The sequence below is a fragment of the Urocampus carinirostris genome, chromosome 3, assembly GCF_059441175.1.
Source record: "Urocampus carinirostris isolate Australia breed hairy pipefish chromosome 3, RoL_Ucar_1.0, whole genome shotgun sequence".
Taxonomy (NCBI): domain Eukaryota; kingdom Metazoa; phylum Chordata; class Actinopteri; order Syngnathiformes; family Syngnathidae; genus Urocampus; species Urocampus carinirostris.
Window position 1 is genome coordinate 39,309,548 of NC_142351.1, and position 15,409 is coordinate 39,324,956.

The window sequence follows — 15,409 nt, forward strand, 5'->3', positions numbered from 1 at the left end:
TTAAGGATAAACCATTTATTTGTTTGTAATCTCAAATCATATGTCACTAATTTTGTCATTCAAAACACACATTTGTTTTTCAAGGACCAAAACAAAGATAGCACTCCTTTGATCGGCAAAGAAATATGATAATGTTATTATTTTCTTTGTTCTTCTTCCGGAGAGTCATTACCACCCTGAACTTTGATCTAATATGTTCATGAGTATAAAGCAAATGTCCAATTGTTCTATACTACTGCCACCACAATTGCTGCTTCTTGTACAACTCCCCATATTTGGTACAGATCTAGTGATTATATATTGTTTTGTACATTTCAATTTCATGACACATTTTTATCTTTTTATTGAAGGCCATTTCATTCCCTAAAACCATTTATAAATAACTGTTGACCCCCGGGATATGACATTAATCCTTTTGGTCACGGGGATCATGAAGTGAAATTGCCATGTATGCACAAAATAGTCTGTAGTATGCACTACCTTTGTGTGTTATACAGATAAATTAAAATTTGATTAGATAACATAAATGGACATACATTAAAGGACAAATACAATTTAACTTACCTTATGTGTGACGTGACATAAGCTGGTACACTGCGGTTACCGGGTGGATGCCGGATTAAAAATGAAAGTGACTTTAAACCTTTCACTTGCAAAGATTGTCATGCCCTTATTATTTTTTTCTTTTCTTCAAGCGCCTCTTTATTTCTAATTATCGTCCCAAAAGTTTGAATTTGATGTACAGAAAAGTATGTTTCATGTAGTGGGGTAAATACTGTAAAAAAGGTCTGGGAAAAAAAAACTCAAACTACACCCTCTAGTCCATTTAGCAGATGGCAACATGGTATGCGACTGGGTATTCTTGTTTTCTCTGTTTTTAAAAAAAAAAAAAAAAACAACATGTAAGAAACCTTACTATCCTGTGATATACCTAGTTTTTCTATCATGATTAGTAGGCCTTTATATAAGATCGGGGCAGCTTTGACTTCCGTTGTCATTCGTGGTGGAGGAAATTAAGGTAACTGAGTGCAGAGTGACATTTAGAGACTCCCGGGACGAACACGTTCGGCATGCGGGCATCTTCACATCTTCAGGACGTAAGTGGGCAGCTGGCTATGCCACAAGCTGAAAAGTATGCTGAAGCTCGGTGACATCATCAGAACGCCATGCACAGGAAGACAGGGCCTTCGGACCTTCCACCCCACGTAATGGACAAAGGCAGGGACCAAGGACCGAAGAGCCATGATTCAGGAGGGTGTACAAAGTCTACAGAAGGAAGGCCGGCAGGCGAAAGCAGTGGACCTCGCGTCCCTGGGAGCATGGACCGAAGAGAAAGATCACATGGAAGATGTATGGCGATTGGAACCGTTCCGCATGTCTTTCCTTCTAGGATCGGTTTATGACTCACTGCCGACACCATCTAACGTGCACAAGTGGGGCTTAAGGGAAAGACCATTTAAGGTGCCCAAGACCCTTGCTTATACCTTGGAGCAGGCACGATGCAAGAAACGGCAGCAACATGGTAAAATAATGTAATTTATCAAATTTGTTGGAAAAGGACAAAAACCAACAATCACCATTACAACATCACAGGCCCTATTATGATAAATGAAGGTAGACCTAGGGGGGAACACTGCAATTTCCTCCGGTTGTCCATACGACCCCAAGGCCAGATGCAGTAATGTGATCCCAAGAGGCAAAGAAGATCATCCTCATAGAACTGACAGTCCCGTGGGAAGAGGGAGGCATCCAGAAGGAGAGCCAAATATCAGGACCTCTTGCATGACTGCAGGGGAAAAGGATGTCATGCTAGGTTTTTCCTTGTTAAGGTCAGTTGTATAAGATTCCGCTGCCCAGTAAGTGTGGAGAATGCTCACAGCCATGGGAGTGACAGAGAGGGAAAGGCAAATACCAGAAGAAAGAGCCTCTTGCTGGTTATGGAGCAGGATGGAGTAGCCTAGCTGTAAGCCAGGAGGAGGAGATAGGCAGTGATTTGGCCACCACTGCCGGCCCTGCCAATGGGAGGGTGTTGTGGTTCAGGGTCGAAAAACCTGATGATCTTAGTAACCAACTGATGACATTAATTCCTCCTGGCTAAATCTACATTCACCGAAACTAGATGAAGACTAGGCATCTTCAGATGTATTGTCAACTGTTCCTGTGTTATTGGCCGATACCTATGTCTTTCAAAATTCCTAAATACCAGTGATGATAATCGGTGTGCCCGATAATCGGTAGACGACTTTTCTAATTACCACCGAAAATCCCCTAATGACATATTTTTCAAACTTGAAACTTTATGACTTTTCCTAGATTGGCTCCAACAGTAGAAAAAACTAAATGTTGTCTTAATTCCCATTCCCATGTAAGCTGTACAAAAAAACCTAACCCTAAAAAGATGATCTTTGGGTCACTATGGCCCACAAAGCAAATGAACTTGAAATCAATATTTTAGTTTGTCTCAGATCAATCAGTAGCAGAAGTGTAATTTTTCACATCTTTGTATTGTATTGCATAGGTATGTGTTGTCTTAAATTAAAGAAAAATGACAGAAGCATTTTTCAATGGAATTAATACATTTGCATACCAATCTCCTTTTCACACATTTTCCTTTTTTTTTTTTTACTTTAGAAATACAGGTAAAGAGAAGGAACCATTCAACGCATAACCTTCGTGAAAGACAAGTTTTTTCTTCAGGCAATATGAACTTTTGTGTTTAAAATGTAACCATTCTGCATATTTTGGGGGTTTAGTGACAACAGGTCATTTTGACCCGGAGGACATGGGGTGTACAGAAGATGAGGACATGAGGGTTAAATTATATTGTGAAGTTATAGATCATTTTAATTGGTTGTAACTTTGTTCCTAGTTTGAGAGTAAAAAGATCAAAATCAAAACCAACAAACATTATAGTATTTACTGGTGTTGCATAATGTTTTTTCTCCATCCATTATCTGCACCGCTTATCCTCAGTAGGGTCGCGGGGGTGCTGGTGCCCATCCCAGCTATCTTCGGGCAGTGGGCAGGGGAGACCCTGAACTGGTTGCCAGCCAGTCGCAGGGCACACAGGGACAGATAAGTCACTAGCTAATTCACACCTAGGAAAAATTTGGACCACCCAATTAACCTGAAATGCATGTTTTTGGAATGTTGGAGGAAACCAGAGAGCCGGGAGGAAACCCCCCCAAACAAGGGGAGAACATGCAAACCCTGAAGGACCTTGGTTTCTCCAAAGTTAAGGATATGAAGAAAAAAACAATTCGTTACCGCTTCAATTCATGAAGGGAATATCTGGTCAAATGATTTGTTTGTTTTTATTAAAAACACAATTTAAGTTTAATAATTACAATAAAGAGAAAAACATAAAATATAAATATTGTTTTGTATAAAACTGCAATACTTTGAAAATGCTGTTAATTCCAAGAGAACAGCAATAAAAAGATCATTAAAATTGTCTCAAAGTTACAGTAAAAAACAATAATGGAGTCACGGTTTCATAAAACAAAAACTCAAGTGATCTGATAAGAATAAGTCAGAATTTGGTAGATTTATGTTATTTGTTTTTTTCCAAATTGAAAAAAAGAACAAAAAATGCAAAAAAAACCCAAAAGTGTTTTATTGCAAACATTTGACTAAAAGTACATATTGCACTTACTTCTAAGCCAATAAAAAGTTTTTAATATTCAGATACAGATATACTTTATTGTCATTCTAGTACACGTGTATACAGAACGAAATGTCGATACACCTGATCCGCAGTTTCCTTGAATGTACTGATATAAATAAAATGTTGTATTGAGTTGGAATATTGAAGTACTAATAATGTACTAAATAATTATGGCTATGTATAGTGTTATACAGTAGTGCAAAGCAGACATGGGGACTTGAGACTTAGTGACTTGGACTCGAGTCGACTCGAGTCGCTGTTTTTATGACTTGTGACTTGACTTGGACTTGGCAATCTAAGACTCGGGACTTGACTTGTGACTTGACTTGCCCAAGAAAAAAATACTTGGGACTTACTTGGGACTTGAAGGTGAAGACTTGAGACTTACTTGAGACTTGCACATGTGTGACTTGGTCCCATGTCTGGTGCAAAGAGTGCAAGAGTGCAAGAGGAGCAGCTAACCAGATGTGCAAAATGGGCAGTCAGGTAAACAAGTCACTATACAGTAACAATAACACCGTAGTACGATAGTGCAGAGGAGAACAGATGTGCAAAGGAGTGGCTAGGTATAAAGAACTGCCAGTAGTGCAAAAAAACAAAACAAAAAAACAAACAAACAGATGTACAGATTAGCAGCAGTGTTGACTTACTATGTGTGTGATTGACCATTTAACAGTCTAATGGCCAGGGGGACAAAACTATTGCAGAACCTGGTGGTTACAGAGATACCTCAGAGGTGGTCCTGCACCGCACACTGCAGTACCTCTTCCCAGAGAATATCAAGCCATTCGTTCTTTTTTCCAATTGGTAAAGATGAAATTATAACTGAAAATTCCAGACTATAAGCTGCAACTCTTGTCACAAAATTTCAACACTATGGCATATGGAGAGATGCGGCTAATTTGTTCTTTGTTGTCTTACAGTACTTGTACTGTTGTATCTCAGTGATTTTTCCAGTGTTTGTTTTTTTAACCAGCCCTGTTTGCGCTGTATGACTTGTGTTGCTGTGTATTTGCTGTACTAATTGTGTCGCTGTATCTCATTGCATTTTCCCTGTGTGTGTGTGTTTGTTATTATAACTTTGAAAACCCTTTCTAAACCATCTTTCTTTGTGAATATCTCATGTTTCAACGTGGGCATATGTGGCTTCTAGTCAGGTGCGTGTTACGTATGTACAATACCTTAATAAAATATGTTGTGTGCGGCTTATAGTCAGGTGCTGCTTATACTCTGGAAATTACAGTAGTTGAAATACAATAATTAATAATAAGAGTTCACTTTATTTCTGAGCAGTCCTACTAAAAAGACCACAAAAACCCCCCGAACGAATGCAAAGTCGCTTACCATCCCATCTTTCATTGTGTACGTAGAGCACAGCAGTGGCAAAGGTAGGCGTACAGGAGCCCTCAGGGACGGTGGGGTCATCAAGGTAACCCAACTTGGCCAGGCCCTCGCCTTTGGGGTCCCCAATGTACTGGCCAAGCAGCACCTGGGATGCATCCACCGGAGCGATGCACTTTAGCACCTTCACCTATAAAGCCATCCCAAAAGTTCACGAGTGTCCAGAAACTATAGAAATTCTATTGACATTTTTGCACGTGAGTATGAGCGCTATAGTGGACAACAAAAGCACCCTAGTGGAGAGCACTTGAATGAGAAGTTGACTTGGAACAAATGTCAATAACCACAACAGAAAAGTATAACTGTGACTTTTTATTATGGTAATTTCTTGCTGTGCGGTGGTCGACGTGAACCAGCAAGGTTCAAAGCCCAATTGGACATTTTACTCTATCCATTTTGACTAAGACAGAAGAGAGCAATTGATATAAGCAATCAATCAGAGGAACTGGCAGCCCTAAAAGTACTCCAGGATTTGCAAAAAGCATTTTTAGAAGGTACCACTCCCCACTCCCCCGCATAATCTTACTCCCCTTCATGTATAAACACGCACTCGTTTTTTTCTATGCTTCTCAGCGCTGCGCATCTGACAGAACAAGTGTCACGATCGTAATCTGTATAATCAGTTCATTGAGAAATATTGATTGGCATTATCAAAACAAAATTTTTAAATAAACAGTGTGTTAGCGTAAAGTGGGGTGAGATCCTGCAAGGGAATGGAAATTAGCCACAACAATGAGTCACGCCAAAGACACTCAATGTAGATACCGATAAGTTAGCTATTGTCGCTAAAATACAAAATGATAAACAATTTCTGTAGCTTTAAGTTAAAGCCGAATTGAGATTTAATCGATCTCGGACAAAACATATTAGCAAACAAAGCTAATATTAGTGTCTTAGCTTTACCATCGGGAGATGCTTCCCTGCGTCAATGAGCAACGTGTACCGCCAAAAAAACAGCGATAGAGAACATGCGAGCATCTTTTATAAGCTTTTGGATCAGCTCTGCTGTATGAAGGTACTCCATTTACAATATAGTGGTACAGTTCTTGTGGACTGAAGTCGGTCAGACTGGACGATTTGGTTAGATGTGTAAATATGTCAGGAGGAAGAAGGTATGGGTCGGCCCTGCTTTCCTCAGTTCCTTTAAATTGCGCTCTTTGTGCTTTCCGACGAGGTGACCCACCTCAACCGACAGCTACACACTATTTGTTTGACTAGTCATTGCCAATGGTGTTAAATAGTATAGCTTTTTTTATTGTTGTCTACTATTTACTGGCCTCACCCACAGAGAATACTTTTAACGACGGTTTACTGTCATTTGTCATGGTGTCGTCACGTGGTAAGGCCACGTGTGTGCAAAAGGTCAATATGAGCCCTTCCAAATTCTGTCAAGTGCAGAGTGAAAAGGCCCTGCTCACCTTTTCGTTCCTCACATCATCTGGCCTGGTGGAGGTTGGCTTCTCCATGGCTGCTAAGCAGAGCATCTGGAGGAGATGATTTTGCATCACATCTCTGAGCAGAAAAAACAGATGTCACATTCTCGTCCTTCTCTTTGGTAAAGACAATGCAAGCTATCTCACCGAATGATACCGAAGTCGTCAAAATATCCTCCACGTCCGTACGTGCCGAAAGGTTCTTTGAAAGTTATCACTACACATGAAACACTGTTCCTGTTCCAGGTGGGTCCGAAAATTCGATTTCCAAATCTAAATGGGCGGGAATAAAAGTTTCACAAGCTAAAATAGATTTCATTTTATGCCTATTTTAGTCATCACATTTTTTAGACTACTTGGGCTGTATACCAAATTTTTGGTAAATTCACTTCCCGTTTAATGAGTACTTTAATCCCTCACTTCCTCGTGGCCTCAGTTCAACGTGTTGAAAAGTATTATGCGGTCCATTATCCCTAATCTCAAAATGCTGCAGGTAGGGGCTGTCTGAGCGCATATTTGTCCCCCGAGCGGCACTTTTTAACGATTCTGTCCACCGAAAAGTGAACTGCACTTGTGCGGCCGCAATTCATTATCCCTAATTGCATATTGCTGCAAGTTGGGAAAGACAGAGTCCACTTTTGTCGGGCTCAGTGGCTCTTTTTCATGGTTCTGTTTACCAAATATGTAATTGCTACCATGCACCCGCTATCCATTACCCCCGATCGCTGAGAGCAGGGACTGGCATAGTGCGCTTTTTTTGGGCTTGGCCACTCTATTTTTGCCAGTATTATATTTCTGCCTAAAATAAACAGAGCTTGTGAGGCCACAATCCATTATCCCCAATTCCATAATGTTGCAGTTGCACTATAATCCCTGGTTGACTACTGTTGAGCGCAGGGGCTGGTGGATCACATTTTCTTGGTTCAAGCCACAAAAGCATGCACTTGTGGCCCACCTAAAATAAAAGGCACTGTTTTGGCTGCGGTCCGTTATTTCCAGTCGAATGTTGCCGACAAAAGGGGCCGGACGGGCGCATTTCTGTCAGGCCTGGTGGCACTTTTTGGGCGTTCCTGTGGTTTAGAATGGAGCGCAAGTGTGTGTATTCCAAGCATACGTACTAAAGAAGCAAGAAAAATACTGTTCGACTAAACACAGTCTGGATTTTCTTGCGTGAGCAAAGATTATTTTTAGCGAGTGACAGGACATGAAAGCTGGTGTTAATCACGCGTGCAACAATAACAGTCTGAACAGGCTGTACATACCCAGAGAAGCTGAAAAGAGAAACTCGCTGGAGCTGGTCAGAACTGGCGTTAATTTCTAACTTAGGTGGCTAGCGGTGGAGGCTACTCAGAAAGCCACGAAAATATTGTGAGGGCAAGTGAATCACAGAGCCCATAGCCCGCAGCCAAGTGGCTAACACGAGTGGCTAGAGAAAGAAATTGTGAAAACATTCAAAGATACCTAAATCATGGTACTGGGCGACTATCACAAAAGGCATAGGCTGTTGAAGGAAAGTGGCCCTTACTGTAAGTGCTCAAACACTACCGGAACAAGCTAACATTGCAAAAACATAATTCGGGTGGCATCTAAACATATCAGCTTTTTCAAAGAGAGTCTCAAGTTGTGTAATAAAACAATGAATTTCTAAAGCTACAAATTAATGTTCATGTTTATAAGTATGTTGAATCAAGAGTGATATTTGTTTTTTTCGCTTAGGATTGCTTTATAACACCCACAGGGGCTTTAAAAATAACATTATTTAATGCCCAAATCTTTTTTTTTTAATCTGAGTGTGATGCGTGCATGCCACCTGAGCACCATGAGGTTCTGGACCATCTCTTTTCCCAAGTAGTGGTCAATTCGGTAGATTTGCTCCTCCGTGAAGAGCGAGGCCATATGTGCCGACAGCTCCTGAGAACTCTGCAGGTCCCGTCCAAAAGGCTTCTCCACAATCAGTCGGTTGCAGCCTCTGCTCGGGACATGAATGCTTACGACATGGTAGTTTTACAAGAGCTGATCGATTGACTGAATTTGACTTTGGTACGCGTAATTTGTGTACAAAACATGGTTGAGGATCAAGTCAAGCCATTTTGACGCTCCTGAGAAAGATATTCCTGGGATAAACATTTTTATGGAGGACAAATGCAGCACAAATATATCTTAAACTTTGGCATTTGGAATTTCACTGAGAAATGAGTGGGATTTTAAAATGTGGCATATAGTCCCCTGAGAAAGAGTCAATCAAATTTAAATTTAATTTGGCCCTGCATGTAGGCCTGGAGAAACATTACCCCTTTCACAAAGCTATGGGATGATAATTCACTAAAATGATAGCGCCAACTGCCCGCCAATAACCTACTGCACAAGAAAATTCAGAATATTGTGTTGATATTGAAGGTTATGTTGATTCAGACTGGCAATGGGAATTCTGTCTCTTTTAAGAGAAGTGTCTCTTTCATCTCGCCTCACTAAAATAGTCTTTCGGCTCCCAAACGGTTCTTCGAGTTATTATGGTTACTTTAATTCATGTATAATAATTTTTTATGTAACATTACTCACAAAAGTACTTAAAGAAGGAAATTTAACCCCAAAATAGACAAAAGAAGAAAAATATAACAGGAAAGAGGAAGAAAAAAGCTGGGACGAAAAAGAAAATAAAGAAAAAGTTTTGGGGGGTCTTTAATCAGTATACAAAATTACCAAAGATAATGAATCATTATGCACAAAACGAATTATAATGTATATAAAAATCTATTACTCTGCTAAATTACAGGAGCATTTTTTTCATTCTACCACTTGATAATGCTGTGCTGTGTACCTCATTTAAACTATTACGTTTTTTAATACTAAGCAACTTTAATGTCAAGCAATTCAGAATATATGAAAAATACACAACACAATTTTAAATAAAAATATTGACTATTCAGTGCGGGCAGCACGGCGGAGCAGTGGTTAGCGCGTGTGCAGCACAGTTCTGAGGTCATGGGTTCAAATCCAGCTACCAACCTTCCTGTGCGGAGTTTGCATGTTCTCCCCGTGCTTGTGTGGGTTTCTTCCGGGCACTCCGGTTTCCTCCCACATTCCAAAAACATGCACGTCAGGTTAATTGGCCAAACCAAATTGTCCCTAGGTGTGAAGGAGCGAGCGAATTGTCTGTCCCTGTGTGCCCTGCGGCTGGCTGGCAACCAGTTTAGGGTGTCCCCTGCCAACTGCCCGGAGATGGCTGGGATGGGCTCCAGCACCCCCGAGACCCTACTGAGGATAAGCGGTGCAGATAATGGATGGATGGATGGACTATTCAGTGCAAAAATAAACCAGAATGAACTTTACATTTGTTATGTAAAACACATTGAATGAAAAACGCAGGAAATAAAAAATAAAATATCTACAGATGTACTAAAAACCCCATGAAATACAAACATTTGTAACCTTTTTCAATCTCAACATATTTAAAGTTACAACACAAAAGCCCTGAAAAAAATGTGTCGCTTGTGAGCCAAATCACTAATTAACACTGAAGTGAAGGCCCAAGTGTGAAATTCACAGCACGCCACTGGTGTGTACTGACCCGGTGGTCATGCAGTGACCTCTGATATTTGTGCAGACGTGGTGGTAGACGGTAGGGGGAAGAGCCAGGTAGAATAGCCGGTTGGCCTTGGCGCCGCCGGGGAGCGAAGTCACAAAATCGTTTAGCTTGCGGAAAGAAATAGCATCATCATAGCGACCGCTCAGGTACGAATTTCTGCTGAAGAAGGCGGACAGGCGCTCGCCCTCGTCGTCAGCCACCTGAGAGAGTGAAACATGACATGCACAGATATATATATATCAGTTTACATACACAAATTTGGTTGTGTCACCAGTAGGCAATGGGAGGCTGCATGTGGGGAGGGGCGTGGCTTACACAGGAAATACAAACTAACAAAAATTGATTTGGGCAAACAAGAGCAGTGAGCACAGAATTTAGGTGAAATAGTGCTGAATTTTGGTATTTTTAATTTGTAAAATTATTTTTGCAATACACCATGCCGGGGTAAAAAATAAGACTTGGACGTTACCGAGAAACTGAGAATTATTTGAGTGGTTTAAAGACAGAAGACAAAGAGGATATGGAGTGTCATGGCTGTGTAAGTTTGCAAGCTCTTAATATTGCAAAAGTCAAACATATTAAGGCTTTACCGCTTCCACAGGTTGGTGTATACATTTTCTTCTATTTCTTTTGGCATGTGGCTATTTTTTAGTAGTTTTAGAGGGGCGGCTTCAAGGCGAGTATATTCAGGAATTTGTAACTACTTTCAAAGCAACACGCTACTTTTAGGTGTCAGTAATCTGGGAGGAAGCTGTCATGTTTTGTCAATTGCCCTCACCTGCGCTCACTCTTTCAGCCCCAGCTGCCACTTGTTTCCTAATTACAGGGATCAGAATGGAGATTTTCATTTTCAGCTGAAATAGCCAGGGTCCAGGGGCCGCAGGCCTCGGCCAGGTCCAGGGCGGAGCCCGGTGGGGGGCTCAGCATTTATCTTATTTGCTATGTGAAAATTGCACTAGAATGAATTAAATCCAACAAAACAGAAACCATGTATTATATATATATATATATATATATATATATATAAATTAAAAAAATAATAATATATTGACATTAAAAGCATTTGTAATATTGAACATGATCATGATGATACAAAATAATTTATTTTAATCATGTTTATAACAAATTTTAAATTTTGTTTATCCTGTTCTAAATATTGTATAAACACAAAAGATAAAATCATTTCATAAATAAATAGATTTATAAATACCTCAGATTGGGATTTTCTGTCACACAGGGGAACCAGTGGTTGACTGCTGCTAGTATTTGAAGTGGAAGGATTTGAAACGGCCAATAATGTTGAACCGGTGGTGTTACTGTTAGTTTCACTGCCGATTTTAAATGCGGATCCGAGTGCATAATTTGATCGCCGGCAAGCTATTTTTGCTTTGTGCTTGTTCATTTTAGCATGATCGATCAGTGCCACACCACCTCGCGTACCATAATTGATCAGATCGACACAGTATAGAGGGCTCCGAGCTCTGTGCTAAAAATAGTAACACGGCTTCGTTTTTAGCACAGAGCTCGGAGCCCTCTATAGACACTTTGCTTTCCCTGGAACATCACACTTTGCGATGAACTGGCTCAAAGTTTCTGTAACTTCCTCGATCTTTGCGCCGATTTTAACGTTTACTGTGACAGTCTTCTCCAGCCATGACCACTTAAATTTATTCTTGATTCCTTTATCAATCTCGGAGACAAAAGCCTCGTCTTCTTTTCTTAGTATTTTCATATTTACTTTTTCAAACACTCATTTCACCGTTTGAAAATACCGGAAGGAGCGCCATATTTGAGAAAGCCAATGCTCTGAACAAAAGCTCCGCTGATTGGTTATCAGCGAACCTATCGACCAATGGTCTAAATGCTAACTTGGGGTGATGAAACAGTCACGTATCATACCTCACCCCCCCAAAATATTTTCTCATCGAATTTAGACGATTTACGGGAATGACCTTTGGGGTTCAAAAACAGCGGAAATCCGCGGATCCGCGGAAAATTCTGATCCCTGTAATTAATCCTCTTCCTATTTAAGCATGTCATTCTTATTTACTCCTGGTCAGTTCGTCAGCGAACCTCAGCACATGTAAAGCAAGCACTTTTTGACCCCGGATACAGTCTGTACCGACCTGTTACTGTATTCTGCTTGATTCCGTCCCCTGTCTCCTTTATCGATCGCCTGTCCCTGGCTTCCCGCTCGTCCCCGGCTACCCGACTTGTTCATATCTACGGTTACGCTCCGTTCTCCCATCCCGGCTGCCCGACTTGCTTCCAATCCCCGACCACCCTTCGTCCGCAAGGGCTTACCGCTCCTCCTGCCCATGAAGCACCAGATCACACTCCTTTTTTTTTTTTTTTTTCAATTTATTTATTTTTTTAATTTTTTTTTTTTTTCTTTTGCCCTGACTTCCCCGATACCTCAATAAAGCTTTGTGTGAAACGTTACGCATTTGGGTCCACTGCTTGTACCGGTTGTGACAGAAACAAACGCAATTACTTTTGAAATTAAGTAAATAGTAACTGTAACTAAATACCCTTTTTTTTCAGTAAAGCGCCCAAATATAACAACCAGTTCAGGGTGTCCCCTGCCCACTGCCCGAAGATAGCTGGGATGGGCTCCAGCATCCCCTGCGACCCTACTGAGGATAAACAATGCAGATAATAGATGGATGGATAACAAGTGTTACCTTCAAGTAGGGCATGCAAGCCATTTTGAGGTCTTCCACTGTCAAGCTGGAGCGAGCGAAGCCCACAAAATACGTGTCTTCTGGAAGCAAGCCATCTCGGAACAACCACCTAAAAGGCATGAAAAATAACTGTCATTTATATTTATTAATCTTATTATGTGTGTGATGATACTCACCATAATGTGGAGTAAATCTTCTTCTTTGCTAGATCTCCCTACAGGATGAAATCTATCATCACTCGTGAGTAGCTGCTACTGGATCTACACGGTCTTTATTAGACACTAAGAATTATTTTTCTGTTTTACTTATAAGTACATGAAGTATTATATTGGGTGTATACAAAAAAACTAAATGTATGAACACTGGGGATTTAGCTGTAAGAATCCATTTTTGTTTGTTTTTATTGCGCAAATATATTAAAAACAGTTGGGTGATTCCCCAAATTATAATAATAATAATAATAATAATAATAATTTCCTTGTATTGTCATTCTGTGTAACAATGTACACAGAACGAAATGTCGATACACCTGACCCGTTGTAGCGAGCCGATGCAGCCGCAGCCAATAGTAATGAGTTACTGTAGATCCCTGGGATACAGCGTCCCTGCCTTTCCCCGTTTTCACTTGACGTTGTTTTTTTAAGCCCCTCTTTAAGGCACACTATCAGGAAGTTATTTTGCGTGCCCATAAACCTTAAAACACTCGAACTTTGTGGTATGTGAGACTAAGATGCCTTTGCTGTTGGTCGATGTCATAAAAAGGGCTAATCCGCTACTGGTTTGTGTCATTGGGATCATGACAGTGTCACTTTGCTATTGGCTGAACTACCTCCCATAATGCCTTTCTCTTCATTCATTTAAAAATCTTGTGTGTTTTGTAAAGACTGATTAAGTTGGTGATACAATACTGTATTCTTATAGACAGTATATACCCGATATGGGTCCAAAGACTGACTGTGATGCTAAAAAGAGAAGCAAAAACATAATAGTTTGTGATAATCAAGAAATATGAAGAGGGCACATAAATCCCTACTCTCACTAAATTACACTCCCATTGCCATTGGTATTGTCACGTGCACATATATTACTCAAAAGTACTTACTATAGAATATTTTATCATTTTAATATTTCCATCTGGTGTACCGTGGGTTCAGAATGCATTCGTTATTTACCATAAATTTCTACTCTCGCTATACGGCAATTTCACCTTGCAATCCAATCCTTAGAAAAGATCAATTAGATCTGTAAAAAGGTGCATACAATTATATATACGTTTGGAACTTGGCTGTATACAAAGCCATTTTTTTGTTTGTTTTACTGTGCAATCAGTAAAACCGGTTGTTGTAGTTTCCTAAAATAGTTGTTCGGTACGTATGATTTTAAAGTCCAAAGGGTCAGCAGATTTGAGGGAAAGAGAGAAGACTTTGGACACGTTTCTTTTGCAAGTAAATACAATGTACACGAGATGTGTTGCATACTAACTAGTAACTTTTTCTTTACAATTCTCAGAGTTAAGACTACATCTATTTGAAAGGACAATCCCCTTTCATTCATCAAACAACGGTTGCTTTTTATAATTCAATGATCAAGTAACAAGCATGGGATATGATCACATAGGATAAGTTTTAAAGACGTGTCGAAGTTGTACTAACCGAGGCTCCAAAGATGATAAAAATGTTGCAGCGATCAGCCTGTAGCTGTCCAATGAGGTCCCTCCTGAGCTGGCTGAATACCTCCGAGCGGCTCAACGGCACTAAGTTGGTTTCCTTCTTTTGCAAGTCCATCAGCGTTCAGTTTCTGTGGAGAAAGGAAACTCAATCCTAGTCGTGCACAATGTACCTGTAGATAGTAACACCAGAGTGATCAGTCATCATTGCCTTGCACGGATACAAAAATGTGTTGATGTTGCCACCTACCGGACAGAAGAAAGCACTGCAACACTCCAAACTCATGCGTTGAGAATTCACAATTTTCTGATTAACACAATGCAACAGGATGCACTTCAAGTACTGTATAGGTCAAAGGGCAAGGTTCTGAGCCCGGTTTGGCATTTTGTCGTTTCCCTTTTGACGAAGACAGAGGACGGCAATTTTTATCTGCAATCAAATGGAGGGACTGGAAGCAGCCCTAAAAGTATTCCGGGTTTTGCAACACACTTTTTTGACGAGGTCCGTTTAATGTATCTCCGAGCTATTTCATGTCAAGTAGGTACGAGTCCCGTCAAAAATATTCAATATAGCTACCAATAAGTTAGCTAGTGCTAACAAATTAAGGTTAGTGTCTTACCATTGGCATTTCTTACTACGTAAAAAAATCTGCTTTTATTGTAATTTACAAGCGATTCAAACAGTAACCTTCCTAATATTGTCTGCATTGAAAACTTGTCTGCTCTAACATAAAGCTCATTATGCCAAAGTGAATTGTCAAATTATCAACGGATAAAACGAAGACAAACGTTCAGAAGATAAAGCGACATTTTGCTAAAGTAAATATTTTTACCCAGTTTTTACTACGGTTTACTACCGTCCGTCATGGTGTCGTCACGTGTCAAAATCACCTGTGAGCAAAGGTTAAAAAATGCAATAAAACGTGAATTAATTAATTGTAATCCGGATTCAGTACTTTATGAGATATTTCA

At 40.2% G+C, this 15,409-nt stretch overlaps 1 protein-coding gene across 3 annotated transcripts in view; it reads right to left on the reverse strand.

Moving 5' to 3' along the window:
* LOC148369671 (glucose-6-phosphate 1-dehydrogenase-like) overlaps positions 1 to 14,561 on the reverse strand; it is a 26,341-nt gene extending 11,780 nt beyond the window's left edge. For all 3 annotated transcript variants that reach the window (XM_088331786.1, XM_088331788.1, XM_088331787.1), the window contains exons 1-8: positions 14,424 to 14,561; positions 12,948 to 12,985; positions 12,772 to 12,880; positions 10,070 to 10,287; positions 8,312 to 8,470; positions 6,649 to 6,774; positions 6,487 to 6,580; positions 5,012 to 5,198 (exon numbers count right to left, since the gene is read on the reverse strand). In XM_088331786.1, the coding sequence (XP_088187912.1) occupies positions 5,012 to 5,198; positions 6,487 to 6,580; positions 6,649 to 6,774; positions 8,312 to 8,470; positions 10,070 to 10,287; positions 12,772 to 12,880; positions 12,948 to 12,985; positions 14,424 to 14,555 (1,063 nt within the window). In that variant the 5' untranslated portion in view covers positions 14,556 to 14,561. The remainder of the gene's footprint in view (positions 1 to 5,011; positions 5,199 to 6,486; positions 6,581 to 6,648; positions 6,775 to 8,311; positions 8,471 to 10,069; positions 10,288 to 12,771; positions 12,881 to 12,947; positions 12,986 to 14,423) is intronic.
* Positions 14,562 to 15,409: the final 848 nt, after the last annotated feature.